The 15,300-nt window shown below is 41.9% G+C and overlaps 1 protein-coding gene across 2 annotated transcripts in view; it reads right to left on the bottom strand.

Moving 5' to 3' along the window:
* Nucleotides 1-760: 760 nt before the first annotated feature.
* The window catches only part of nin (ninein (GSK3B interacting protein)), a 189,226-nt gene continuing 174,686 nt past the window's right edge, over nt 761-15,300 (bottom strand). Inside the window, exons 27-29 of one of the 2 annotated variants that reach the window (XM_070879230.1) lie at nt 6,035-6,235; nt 2,261-2,374; nt 761-1,961 (exon numbers count right to left, since the gene is read on the bottom strand). In XM_070879230.1, coding sequence (XP_070735331.1) covers nt 1,749-1,961; nt 2,261-2,374; nt 6,035-6,235 — 528 coding nt within the window. In that variant the 3' untranslated portion in view covers nt 761-1,748. Of the gene's footprint in view, nt 1,962-2,260; nt 2,375-3,709; nt 3,952-6,034; nt 6,236-15,300 lie in introns of those variants that run through there. The other variant, XM_070879231.1, reaches the window with a different exon arrangement.

Raw genomic sequence — 15,300 nt, 5'->3', positions numbered from 1 at the left:
AGGACCAGAGACCAATGTAGTTCAGTGGGGACAGGGGTAATGAGTGATCAGGGGTGTTCAATCGATGAGGAAGATCAAGGGGCCAATTATAGATCCATTGGAAATTGCCATGATAACAGTGCAGAGTGAAGCTATTGGTAGAGATGCTCTGGCTATGATCAGTTACCCATAAAATAACATTTTTATTCACGTAATTTCCTTTTAAATTCTACAAGGCATAATATCATTGATAACCTTATCAAATGTTGTTTGAAATACTGAATAAATATTTAATTGCATTGATAAGAGACAAGGGAAGTTGTCTTGAAGCTCCCCATTCTCGGCCTCCTGACTATGTGCTCCTCTGTGCACTACAAAGGGATGAAGGTCGTTAATGAAAGGGGAAAAAATAAGTAACATGGAGCTCATTCCAAATTGCAGTTCGACATCACATCTATGAAAAACTTGTTGAAGATGCAGAAAATGAAAAAATGGTGTCTTCATTTAGACTGATTGTCTAATGTTCCCATTGGTCCCACCTTACTTGGGAGCTTTTAAAACTTATCAGCTATGCAAAGTAGGAAAATGGTCTGTTCTTCACCACTGTCATCTTTCAATTTTATAAGTTCAAATAGATGTAGAATTTTCAAACACCGGCTGTACACATACAATTTTTTACAAAGATACATTTTGAAATTCAATATTCCTGAAAACAAATACAGAGTTTATTTTATTTTAACAAACAGTTCTATGCAGCTTCAAGTTTTATTTTAGTGCAATTGAAAAATGTTTGCTTTTTTATAAATCATGACAAGTATTAATCTTATGGGAATAACTACTGCTTTAAACAGATGGGATTTTTATCATCCATGAGCAAGTTCTACAGAGTCCTGGATTCTTCAGCAACACATAAGCTATATGGATGAAAATTTATATTTATAGCTTGCAAACACCACTTACAAGCTACTTGTATTGTTATGGTCAGGATGAAGATAAGAAGTTTGTTTTCTGTATGCAATACAAATAATGTTTATTTAGTACAAAATTAAATATTCTCCTTGAAATTCTGCATGATAACAGGTTTTCCAGAAGTGTGAAACGCTAATACTGTCACAGGTTTGATTGGATTGTTCTGCATAGTATAATCTTAAATAACAGTATTTACATTTTCTTCCCCATGAACACATCAACTTTTTCATTGTTCCACATTTATATTCTTGAATACAAACTGTACAAGTTATACATAGCACAACCTTTCTTTAAACTATCACATTAATACTTTGGATAATACAAAAGCCAAAGTTAGCCATATTTACAGATACACTTATTTTTTCGCACCAGCAGCACAGCAGCTGCTTTTGATTGGCTTTTCCCCCCAGTTACAGTATTCTTTGGCCCAAGATGTTTGAAAACGAATCAAACCAAATATCCCACTTATAAACAGCAGTTTCATTTTATTTAAAATTCCCATGATCTCTAAAAAGTATCGACTAATTCACATCCGATTATTGAATGTGTAATTTCCTTTGGAAATTAAATAATGAGGAGTGAAGTACACCAACCTTTGAGCCAACAGTAATTTTAGGGCAGTATAATGTACTTAGTGTTCAATGCTTTTTCTATTTTCCTTTCTGTTAGCCACAAAATATTGGGGTCCAAGAAAAAGTAAGCACTTGCTAAAAGAAATATTCAATCTATAAAGTGCATTAGTGTTTCAAGCGTTGTCCTTCTTTGCACTGCATCTCTTGTGATTTTATTTATAGAATGCATTAGGATGAATAACGAGTTGAGGCAACAGACAATGATGGTGCTGATAGGTCCTTGAGAATTTTATTAAGGCCTGCAATGTTTTCTTCAAGCAGGTAGTTTTTCTTCTCTGTTGTCTTCTGTCGGTCTTCTGACATTTCGAGAGCCTTGAGGAGTTGAGCGTTTTCAACATACAAGTCCTTGACTATTTCATCTGCTTTTACGTTCTTGAACAGCTGGGAATCAACAGTAACCAAAGTTATAAAAATCATTCCATTGTCTTTGTTGTGTGTTTTAAAGAGACATGCATTGAAAATCAGTAAAGATTTTTTGTTTCACCTATGAAATTCTGCTTGATTTGATTAAACCGGTTATCTGGACTTAACAAAAGTCCAAATAAAAGGAGAATGCATTTTTTTTTTTACAGAGCAGAGATCTATTACAACTTTGTCTCATGTTTTAACAGTATTTGGAAAAATGAGCAATCTAACCATATTCATTACAGCAACAGACCTAATTACCAAGCGCAACTTACTTGTTCTTTCAGTTGGATGACTTTGTCCTGAAGAAGTAACTTTATATTCCTTAACTTATTTTCCACATCTTGCATCCTTTCTTCCATCTTTTTTAGCAGCTGTTCATATGCCTCCTAGAAGAAAAATATTAAATGCATTGGTTACGGTCAAAAAATGAGGCAAAAATTATAGCTGTGGATTTACTTCTGATTAAGAAAAAACAAATGCATCATTCTATTACTTGACAAAATCCTTAAAAATATAGGTAACATTTGAGTGAAAAAAATAGTTCTAAAGCTACTAGATACAATATTTAATCAAGTAGAATTTCATAGATAAAACAAACGTCTACAACTGGTTTATATCATTTTAGTCTATAAATTAGTAAGGACCCCACTGATTTTCAGTAGACATCTCTTTAAAATGTTAGTGCTCCATCAGACAGCAATTATATTAAAAATGTTTGAATGCCCACAAGAACAAAACAATAAAGAGAAAACAATATGCCTAAAGTGACTGTATACTTTGCTGAAAAACTGAAGGATATTACTGAACTAGTAATATTCGGAGTAAGATGAAAGTTGGTCAGCTAACGTTACAAATGGGAGGTCTGCCAGTCAGGTCAACAACATTTTAGAAATGCTCGAACATTCACCTGAAAACAAGTTCTGGGTTCAAAAGAATTAAGGTGTAAATAATACAAAGATTTCAAAGATTTATGAAAACAATGAAAAAAAGAATCAACACATTAAAACTGTTCTAATTCAGTAAGGAGATAATGATGCAGATACGTAGCCTCACCACAGCAGCAGAAATTGATTTACTGTGGTTAAGTGTCTACTAATTTTGGTATGGGGAATTTAAAACTCTACAACCAACTGTGTACAACATAATAATGTGAATTGCTTGCATTACATTATCAATTTGTATGTTGTACCATTTAAAAAGCGATATTCAATCATGTAAAAAATCACACACACACACACACGCAAATTAAAAATTATAGATTTATTGTCCAAACAAAAATGTAACAAAAAGGAGAAAGCCATGTCAATCAGGAAACTGTAAATTACTTTTAAAAAATGTCTTTTTTCATTTAGGTAGTGGGTGTGCAAAAACGTAAGAAACAGAATTCTTGCTAATAAGCATAAAATCAACTGAGTAGGTACAGAAAAAAAATATTTTCAAAACGAGAGGTTAACATTTGTGCATCAATTTTCTCAGACAGGCAATCAAAAATCAAGACATTTCACCCATTCTCCAAGTTGCAAGATGCTTATAGCCCATAATTTGGGGCTGCAATTAAGAATAGGAAACTTTACTTTGGAAGACATGAAATAAAACAAATTCATTTTATGTGGAAGTTTAAAACTTAAATACTTAATTAATAATTGTGCCGGATGTCTATAATACTAGAAAAGTTAAATATTATCATAAATAAAATTCAACATATAAGTTACACTTGGCACTTTTACAATAATAGGTCTTATTAAAAATCACATTTCTACATCAAATACCTTGTACTTAATAAATAAAAATAATTTATAACACCATATTTTTTCCTCCAAAACACAAGGAAGTGTAAATAGTTTTTCAATTCTGGGAACATTTTCTACTTATGATAAAAAGCTGTTTACAACGAAAGCCTTCACAAGTGCCCAATCCTCCTGTAGGTATCAGCATGCATTGCTCGCTGCTCCGGTAGTAAGGCCTATAGAAAGAATGTAAGTGGTACACTTCACCCTGTATTATATAAAAATTGACTCAATATCCCACACTACTCATAACTACACATCGGCACTACAAAACTACTACAGACAAACACGTTTAAAAATACTTTCCTGTTAAAGTAAACCTACCTGCACCAAAAGGAACAAGATAACCAGAAAATCATATTGTTATATTTTGGTAAAAACATGTTCATGTGTGGGAATAGATGGTGCATATCGTGAGATAATCACACTAGGGCCCAATCTTTTCCACACCCAATGTCCACCCATATTTCCAGCAGAGGTCACTGGATAAGAGTCAGGAGGGGGGGAATTCTAGCTAATTCTACTTCCTTAAACCAGGGCACCGAAGCCAACTTTACCACTACCCTGCCTGAAAGTAGTTAAACCAGATAGATTGAAGGTCAAAAATGGGACCTTTCTGATCTGCACAGCTGTTATTTACTGCCCTATTCAGCGGAGTTACTGGAGGAGCTCACAAATATAATTTTAATCATCACAGCAGTCAGATGTAAACATTCATCTAGAATATCCTTTGTTCTTAGAATTCACCTATCCTGTTAGCCCACGTAAATAGAACTAGTTCTCTTCATACTCATTTTTTGCTTAGCCAAAAGAAAGTGACTGTACTGCATGATGTGTCTGGAGTTTCGTTTTCTTCTCTTTCTTCCCTCTGGTTTCCTTGGACCATGTCTCAATTGAAAACCAAGAGGAACAGGGTTCGGCCTTCTTTTGTGTCTCTTGTCAATGGTGTTCTGACTGTTAGTATATACATGACCACAACTTAAGAGATAATTATGGTTTCCCCCTTCCTGATTAAGAAGCAGCCTTCACTCATCACTTCTTCACATCAACATAGTTGAGATGAGAGCTCAGCAATGTGGGAAATTGGTGGCATGTCAAATTGAGGACAGCCCTTTTCTCAGTGCATAAAATAAATTGGAGAATAATCAAGAATTGCTGATACTGCCCTGAACTTTGAATACTCTGATTTTCCCACTCACCAACTTAGGCTTTTTCAGCAGCATTTTAAAAGCTTTTAAAGGCTGTCGATGGGATCAGTGGAAGTGAATGAATACTGCTTTTAGCACTCACCTCTGTAGCTGAGGAAAGACCGTGGGTGGATGCATGAGAGAACTGTGAGCTGGCAGATCAGCTGATAACATCAGCTGCTCTCGCCAGCAGAACCAACAAATGTGAGTGTTGTTGAGAATTAGTGCTCACATTCTCTCATGGGATTAAGATGACAAATATTAGCAGCCCTGACAATTGAGGCTCCACCATACTCTAAATTGCATGGGGTAGTTTTTATTCTGTCTGTTAAGGTCAAAACTTTTAAGCATTGAGTGACTTAAGAACAATGGGCATAATTTGATAATGCAGCAGTACTGAAGCAAATTTTTCCAATACACCATTAGAGCTATCATTTTGGGGTACAAAATCATGTATATCAAATGCATACTACAATCTGTGCAAATGGAAGTGGTAGAAAATTGGGCCTATCACTACTGCAACTTTCTCGAGCTGCAAAATTACTCAGAAAACACACACAACGCTTGGCTAAATCAACAGCATTGCACTAGCTGATGTAAATAAACTGGAACCAATGGAAACTAGGTACACCACATTTTGAGTGTTGCAAGGATTAAAAATAATTTCATTAAAGTTTGAATACAAAAATGTTTCGTGCTATATTTCTAATGCAATTCCCAAAAGGCATTAGTAAATATATGCATACCCCATCCCGTTATTTGAAGGTACAAAAATTAATCATTTCCTTTCAAGAATTTAACACAAATTCAAAAGGGAATTGAAGATCCCCACAGAAATTTCCAGAGTAAATGAGAATTTTAATATTGTTCTTAATGTAAATTAACAAAAAGACTACATTAAGAACAATATTAAAATTCTTCAAAGCCAATTATCAGAAAAGAATAACAATGATTACTACAATTACATCACCACTGAAAATTAGACTTTTTGTGATTGCCTGGATTATTTCCAAATGTGCATATGAAGTGATAAGAGGAGCTAGTATGATCTAGATTATTGCTTGATATTTACCTGCTGTTTATTGCTTTCAGTGGCTTTCTTGTCCAGTTGCTCTTGCATTTGACGACATTGAACTTCCTCAAGGCTCAGACGTTGTTGAAGCTGTGCTAGTTGTTCTTTAGGCACCATGGTACAGACCTGTTCCCGCAGTTGTTGGAGCTCTCGAAGATTCTGCGCCTGGCTAAATGTTAGGCTTGAATTTGACTGTAGCAGCTAAGTAGAAGAAAATTGAAATAAGCAAATTCATGATTTGTCTGAAATATTTTCTTTTAGCTAACTGCATCATGTCACTTTGATTTAAGCATCACTTCATCATACTATTTAGATCTGATCATAATCCAAACTTTAAAAAGACAATTGAACCCTTAAGTTAAAACACACCTAGAAATTGCAAGAAATCAAAGACTGCACATTAAAGATTATTTGGTATGGAAGATTATGTATTTGTGGTGAAGTCAATGCCCAACGTTTTGAGTCATACTTTAACAACTGATTCAGTGTTAACTTGTGATTATTCAAAAGATGCATTAGTAAATTGTATAATATTCTGTTTCTAGAAGAACATTTTCAAAATGAAGTTGCTCTTTTAAGTTCTTTGGTGTTTTCTTTGAAGCTTCGATATAACTTGTGTGTTTTTTTATTCTCTTTATAGATATTTTTGGCATCCATGTTTCAGACTATTCTTGTATACGAGTCCCAGCTTCCTTGAACATATTTTTCCTTCCTCTGATTTCTAGCTAAAATTCGTGGCCATGAAAGGGTCAAAGTTTAATAAAAAGGCAAGCCTGAAAGCTCGGTGCCTCAATGCGAGGAGTATTCGGAACCCAGGAGAGGGCTCTGAGCTAGTTAGAGTGGGTGAACAGGACCCCAAGAAAGAATGCAAAAGGCAGGAGGTAACAAAGCAGAGTAGCACTGGGGTAAGTGTAAACCACAAGGTGATAGGAAGGGACAATATGTATGAATATAAATGGGCTGCAGGAGGGGTCAAAACTAAAAATCAGGTTTAAAAACTAGTATTAAAACACTCTACCTAAACGCACGCAGCATTCGAAATAAAGGAAATGAGTTGACGGCACAAATCATTACAAATGGATATGATTTGGTGGCCATTACAGAAACGTGGTTGCAGGGTGGCCAAGACTGGGAATTAAACATACAGGGGTATCTGACAATTCGGAAAGATAGACAAGAAGGGAAAGGAGGTGGGGTAGCTCTGTTAATAAAGGATGATACCAGGGCAGTTGTGAGAGCTGATATTGGCTCTAATGAACAAAATGTTGGGTGGAGATTAGAGATAGTAAAGGGAAAAAGTCACTGGTGGGCGTAGTTTATAGGCCCCCAAATAATAACTTCACGGTGGGGCGGACAATAATCAAGGGAATAATGTGAAAAAGGAATGGCAGTAATCATGGGGGATTTTAACCTACATATCGATTGGTCAAATCAAATCGCACGGGGTAGCCTTGAGGAGGAATTCATAGAATGCATACGGGATTGTTTCTTAGAACAGTATGTTACAGAACCTACAAGGGAGCAAGCTATCTTAGATCTGGTCCTGTGTAATGAGACAGGAATAATAAACGATCTCCTAGTAAAAGATCCTCTCGGGATGAGTGATCACAGTATGGTTGAATTTGTAATACAGATTGAGGGTGAGGAAGTAGTGTCTCAAACGAGCGTACTATGCTTAAACAAAGGGGACTACAGTGGGATGAGGGCAGAGTTGGCTAAAGAAGACTGGGAACGCAGACTAAACAGTGGCACAATTGAGGAACAGTGGAGGACTTTTAAGGAGCTCTTTCATAGTGCTCAACAAAAATATATTCCAATGAAAAAGAAGGGCGGTAAGAGAAGGGATAACCAGCCATGGATAACCAAGGAAATAAAGGAGAGTATCAAATCAAAGACCAATGCGTATAAGGTGGCCAAGGTTAGTGGGAAACTAGAAGATTGGGAAAATTTTAAACGACAGCAAAGAATGACTAAGAAAGCAATAATGAATGGAAAGATAGATTACGAAAGTAAACTTGCGCAAAACATAAAAACAGATAGTAAAAGCTTTTACCGATATATAAAACGGAAAAGAGTGACTAAAGTAAATGTTGGTCCCTTAGAAGATGAGCAGGGGGATTTAATAATGGGAAATGTGGAAATGGCTGAGACCTTAAACAATTATTTTGCTTCGGTCTTCACAGTGGAAGACCACAAAAACCATGCCAAAAATTGCTGGTCACGGGAATGTGGGAAAGGAGGACCTTGAAATAATCAATATCACTAGGGAGGTAGTGCTGGACAGGCTAATGGGACTCAAGGTAGACAAGTCCCCTAGTCCTGATGAAATGCATCCCAGGGTATTAAAAGAGATGGCGGAAGTTATAGCAGATGCATTTGTTATAATCTACCAACATTCTCTGGACTCTGGGGAGGTACCAGCGGATTGGAAAGCAGCTAATGTAACGCCTCTGTTTAAAAAAGGGGGCAGACAAAAGGCAGGTAACTATAGGCTGGTTAGTTTAACATCTGTAGTGGGGAAAATGCTTGAAGCTATTATTAAGGAAGAAATAGCGGGACATTTAGATAGGAATAGTGCAATCAAGCAGACGCAACATGGATTCATGAAGGGGAAATCATGTTTAACTAATTTACTGGAATTCTTTGAGGATATAACGAGCATGGTGGCTAGAGGTGTACCGATGGATGTGGTGTATTTAGATTTCCAAAAGGCATTCGATAAGATGCCACACAAAAGGTTACTGCAGAAGATAAAGTTACGTGGAGTCGGAGGAAATTTATTAGCATGGATCGAGAATTGGCTGGCTAACAGAAAGCAGAGAGTCGGGATAAATGGGTCCTTTTCGGGTTGGAAATCGGTGGTTAGTGGAGTGCCACAGGGATCGGTGCTGGGACCACAACTGTTTACAATATACATAGATGACCTGGAAGAGGGGACAGAGTGTAGTGTAACAAAATTTGCAGATGACACAAAGATTAGTGGGAAAGCGGGTTGTGTAGAGGACAGAGAGAGGCTGCAAAGAGATTTAGATAGGTTAAGCGAATGGGCTAATGTTTGGCAGATGGAATACAATGTCGGAAAATGTGAGGTCATCCACCTTGGGAAAAAAAACAGTAAAAGGGAATATTATTTGAATGGGGAGAAATTACAACATGCTGCGGTGCAGAGGGACCTGGGGGTCCTTGTGCATGAAACTCTTTTGAGTTTACCTGCAAAACATAAAGACATTAAACGGTGCCACCCGACCTGGGTGACACTCCAGACATTTACAAGGCCCTTTTTTTCCCCCCTTTTTTGTTTTTTTTGTGTTTTTTCTTTTTTTTTTTGTTTTTTTTTGGGCACTAAAATCACAATTTTTCCCCAGTGCCCCCTATAAAAGGGAAGGGGACACTAAAAGCACCGGCAATTAAAACAAATTAACTTTAAAACGTAAAATCAAATTAAAATTTGGTTGCCGGGCGTGATGATGCACTCCAGTCCCTCCGGTGCCCACCTCTCGCGGAAGGCCGCGAGCGTACCGGTGGACACCGCGTGCTCCATCTCCAAGGACACCCTGGACCGGATGTAAGAGCGGAAGAGAGGCAGGCAGTCAGGTTGAACGACCCCCTCGACCGCCCGCTGCCTGGACCGGCTGATGGCACCCTTGGCCGTGCCCAGGAGCAGTCCTACGAGGAGGCCTTCGGACCTACCCGCTCCCCTCCGCACAGGGTGCCCAAAGATCAGGAGAGTGGGACTGAAGTGCAGCCAGAATTTCAGGAGCAGCCCCTTCAAATAGTGGAACAGGGGCTGCAACCTCGTGCATTCAATAAAAACATGGAACACGGACTCCTCCAGACCGCAGAAATTGCAGGCGGCCTGGGAGTCCGTGAACCGGCTTAAAAATTTGTTGCACGGCACTGCTCCGTGCACCACCCTCCAGGCCAAGTCCCCGATGAATAGTGGGAGGACCCCTGCGTAGAGTGCCCTCCATCGGGGACCCCCGCCTCCTCCGGACGGCAAGATGGTACGCCATGGCGTGTCCGGACGGCCGGCGAGGATGGCAAAGTTGAGGGTGTGCAGGAGCAGCCCGTACAGGAAACCCCTCCGCGCGGAACTGAAAGGCACGGAGGGGATTTCCCGGAGGCGGCTCAAGTTGTGAGGCGCCGGCCCCCGAGGGAGGTTCCGGGGTTTGGCGCCGATGAGGAATTCCGTCCGGACGGGGGTCAGTTCGGACGGGATCTCCCCACGTGCTTGAGCCTCCTCGATGCACCTAACGGAGTCAGGGCCCAGAGCTGTTTTTAGCGACTCGATGGCATCGGCCGCGTGGCGGACGTTGGCAGAGTTTAGGCGCCGCGCCAGCGTGTCTGGCGCCATCCAGCCCGCTCCTCCGCCATCGAGCAGGTCCCTGACCCTGGTCACCTCACCAGCCACAGCCCTCTCTTCCGACCGCCACATGAAGCCTCGGCCGTGGAGGTACGGATTCCCGAGCAGCGGCTCCTGCAGGACGGCCGCCACTCCAGCCGGCGGAGAGCTGCGCTTGGTGGAGACTTTGTTCCAGACCCTGATGAGTTCCCTGTAAAAGACAGGCAGCTCCCGGAGGGCGGTCCTGGCACCCCCCAAGTTCACAAACAGGAGCTGCGTGTCATAATTGAGGTCGAGCTGCTGGCGGAAGAAATACCTCGCCAGAGCGCACCACCTAGGAGGGGGCTCGACGTAAAGGTATCTCTGCAGGGTCTGAAGGCGGAAAGTCGCGAGCTGGGCGCTGACGCACACCAACGACTGACCGCCCTCCTCAAGCGGGAGACTCAAGACCGCGGCAGAGACCCAGTGCTTCCTGTTGTTCCAGAAGAAGTCCACCAGCTTCTTCTGTATCTTGGCGACAAACGCAGGGGGAGGGGTCAAAGTGACCAGCCGGTACCACAGCATTGCGGCCACCAGCTGGTTTATGACTAGCGCTCGACCCCTGTAGGACAGCACTCGGAGCAGTTCTGTCCAGCGCCCTAGGCGAGCGGCGACCTTGGCCTCCAGCTCCTGCCAGTTCGCCGGCCAGGCTCCCTCGTCGGGGCTAAGGTAGACTCCCAGATAGAGGAGATGGGTCGTGCTCCAGGCAAAAGGCCTGAGCTCCTCCGGCAGGGAGTCCACCCGCCACTGACCCACCAGGAGTCCGGAACATTTCTCCCAGTTGATCCTGGCGGAGGACGCGGCCGAGTAAATCTCCTGGCACTCACGCATCCTCCGCAGGTCAGCGGGATCCTCTATCGCGAGGAGCACGTCATCGGCGTAAGCCGAGAGGACGACCTCCACGCCCGGCCCTTGCAGAGCCAGTCCCGTCAACCTCGTCCGCAAGAGGCGCAGGAAAGGCTCCACGCAAACGGCGTATAACTGGCCGGACATGGGGCATCCCTGGCGCACCCCTCTCCTAAAGCGAAGGGGCGCCGTCAAGGACCCGTTAACCTTAATCAGACACTCCGCGGCGGCGTACAAAAGTCGGATCCGGGCGACGAAATGCGTCCCGAACCCGAAAGCGCGCAGAGTTCCTTGTGCATGAATCCCAAAAAAAAGTTAGTTTGCAGGTGCAGCAGGTAATCAGGAAGGCGAATGGAATGTTGGCCTTCATTGCGAGAGGGATGGAGTACAAAAGCAGGGAGGTCCTGTTGAAACTGTACACGGTATTGGTGAGGCTGCACCTGGAGTACTGCGTGTAGTTTTGGTCACCTTACTTAAGGAAGGATATACTAGCTTTGGAGGGGGTACAGAGATGATTCACTAGGCTGATTCCGGAGATGAGAGGGTTACCTTATGACGATAGATTGAGTAAATTGGGTCTTTACTCGTTGGAGTTCAGAAGGATGAGTAACATTTAAAATAATGAAAGGGATAGACAAGATAGAGCCAGAGAGGTTGTTTCCATTGGTGGGGGAGACTAGAACTAGGGGACACAGCCTCAAAATACGGGGGAGCCAATTTAAAACCGAGTTGAGAAGGAATTTTTTCTCCCAGAGGGTTGTGAATCTGTGGAATTCTCTGCCCAAGCAGGCAGTTGAGGCTAGCTCATTGAATGTATTCAAATCACAGATAGATAGATTTTTAACCAATAAGGGAATTAAGGGTTATGGGGAGCGGGCGGATAAGTGGAGTTGAGTCCACGGCCAGATCAGCCATGATCTTGTTGAATGGCGGAGCAGGCTCGAGGGGCTAGATGGCCTACTCCTGTTCCTAATTCTTATGTTCTTATGTAAACAACAGCGAACCCTTTCTGAGATTCCTTCAGCTATTGGTTCTAGTAAGGTTTTACTCACTGCAATCGGATACTTCAGCTTGCATTAAAAATTGAATGTGAACATTTGTACGTGTTGCTTCCTATTGCACATATATCTGCACACTTTGGGCCCAAGTTTCCACACGATAAAAAAACGGGCGCCTCTCCGAGCTGGGCGGCGGAAAAAAAACGCGCGATTCTGGAGCACCCTGCAGCTCCTTGTCTGTTTGGCGCGGCGCCCAGGGGGGCGGAGCCTACACTCGCACCGATTTTGTAAGTGGGAGGGGGCGGGTACCATTTAAATTAGATTTTTTTCCTGCCGGCAACACTGCGCGGGAGCGTTGGAGCGTTCGTGCACGCGCAGTGTGAAGGAAACATTGGCACTCGGCCATTTTTGTAGTTCTTTGTAGCACATTGCCATCAGCACATCAGCACTGAGAAGGCTGCAGGAAGCCTCAGAAAGTTGAGGCAGCCGATTCCCGACGACCTCCCCCTTTTGCCGTCGGGAAATGGCTCCTCAATTTCTGAGGCTTCCTGCAGCCTTCTGTCTCCTTCCCTCCCTTCCTCCCGCCGTCTGGAACGGCTTCCTCCCCCCCCTCCCTGCTGCGTTCGGTCGGTCGGTTGGGCCCGCACTCCCCCGCTCGCCCGCCCGGAATGGCTCCCCCCCTCCCCCTGCGTTCGGTCCCTCCCCGCCATCTGGAATGGCTTCCTCCCCTGCGTTCGGTCGGTTGGTTGCCTCCCGCCTGCCGTCTGGAACGGCTTCCTCCCCCCCCCCCCCACGTTCGGTCGGCGGTCGGTTCCCTCCCTCCCTCCCGCCGTCTGGAACGGCTTCCTTCCCCCCCACCCCCCACCCCCCACGCGTTCGGGAACGGCTGCCTCGTTTTGTGAGGCTTTCTGCAGAATTCTCCCTGGCTGAAGCACTTTCACACAGGTAGGAAGATGGTTTATTTAATCTTTTCTTTGCTTATAAATGTTTATTCAGGTTGGATTTATTTGTATAATATTTGTAGAAGTATAAATAAGGATCTATTGTAGAATTTAATGACTTCCCTCCCCCCACCCCCCCCCCCTCCCCCCCACCTCGTTCTGGACGCCTAATTTGTAACCTGCGCCTGATTTTTTAATGTGTAGAACAGGTTTTTTCAGTTCTACAAAAATCTTCACTTGCTCCATTCTAAGTTAGTTTGGAGTACGTTTTCACTGTGGAAACTTTCAAATCAGGCGTCAGTGGCCGGAACACGCCCCCTTTTGAAGAAAAAATTCTGTTCCAAAGTGGAACTGTTCCACCTGACTAGAACTGCAGAAAAAAAAATGTGGAGAATTGCGATTCTAAGATAGTCCGTTCTCCACCAGTTGCTCCTAAAAATCAGGCGCAAATCATGTGGAAACTTGGGCCCATTCAGTGGTGCCCTGAGTTTTGGAGAAGGCCAGTGTTACGATTTCTAGGGCTCAACCAGAAATGTTACTTGTGCTCAGTATCACGGACTGCTCCTGTAAGTGAGTACTCACTCCCTACAAGTCAAATTGTGACTTTGTATGCTCAATAAAACAACATTATAATAAAAACTAATTATTTTCTTTCCTAAACAATTTCCCTGTTACCACTGCCACATAGTGTGTGGTCATATAAATGATGTGTAAAGACAGTAGCTGACAGCATAACAAGGCACCTTCCAAGTTTTCACAGTGTATTCACTTCAATGTTTAAATTTTTAAAAATTACTCCATGATTATTCAGTGGACATCTACAATAGCCAGTGTAGTAGCACACAAGCTAGAATAGTTTCAGGATTGATTCCTGGTCTAGTGCTGAGTAAGTTGATCATGGCCAGAGTTGGAAACACAAAAGCGATAGCAAACTGGAAGAAATTGGGAGGAAAAATATAAAAGAAAACAAAAATGCTGAATGAAATCTTGTGTGAAGAAATTATATAATTTTGTTTGTACAGCAAAGGGCACAATCAGTAAATGGATAGCAAAGCAACTTATACTGTAAAACCCAGGACTGTATTTTTCGCTCTTTTTATGTTGGTACTGTATGTCTTTTTTTGCAGTAATTATCAAAAGTTTTACTCAAAATACTATATCTCAGTGAACACAGTATGGATCCATTTGTTATGGATTTGCAATCAATAAGCTTAGACCTCCAGGCCAAAACCTCACTCATTATTAGACTTGTGCTCCAAATTAAACATGTACAGAATTATCTAAAGCATTTCATGAATACTGTTAAAACTCTGCAACACCTACAGACAACATTCAAAATGCTGTCACAAAAATAATAAAATAAAAGGACTTTTTTGTTGCAAGCTCTAATGTAATGACTCAAAATGATAAATATAACCATAAAATTAAATTGCTTGCCAGACCTTATTAAGATTCTTGAATCGCTGAAAATGTTTTGGTGTAGTTTTTAGGTTCAATTTACACACTAATTTTATTCTGCCATCATTTTACTCATGGGTGATTTCTGCAGAATGAACTTTCTAATTTAGAATTAAAATACTTCAACATTTAAGATGAGGCTGAAAACAATAAATTCTGGGGCATCATTACATAGGATATACAGCACAGAAAAAGGCCATTCGGCCCAACCAGTCCATGCTGGCGTTTATGCTCCAACTCCAGGCTCCTCCTGTCTTTCCTCATCTAAATCTATCAGCATAGCCCTCTATTTCCTTCTCCCTCATATGCTTGTCTAGCCTCTCCTTAAATGCATCTATATTATTTGCTTCAACTACTACTTGTGGTAGCAAGTTCCACACTCTTGCCATTCTTTGGGTAAAGAAGTTTCTTCTGAATTCCCTATTGGATTTTTTGGTGACTATATCTTATATTCACCAGAGCTGATCTTATTAAAACATATAAGATAATGAGGGGGCTCGACAAGGTGGATGCAGAGAGGATATTTCCACCCATAGGGAGCATAGTCTCAGAATAAGGGGCCGCCCATTTAAAACTGAAACGAGGAATTTCTTCTCTCAGAGGGTTGTAATCTGTGCAATTCTCCGCCCCAGAGAGCTGTGG

The sequence above is a fragment of the Pristiophorus japonicus genome, chromosome 4, assembly GCF_044704955.1.
Source record: "Pristiophorus japonicus isolate sPriJap1 chromosome 4, sPriJap1.hap1, whole genome shotgun sequence".
In the NCBI taxonomy this organism is placed as follows: Eukaryota; Metazoa; Chordata; class Chondrichthyes; family Pristiophoridae; genus Pristiophorus; species Pristiophorus japonicus.
This window is presented reverse-complemented; position numbering and strand designations above follow the sequence as displayed.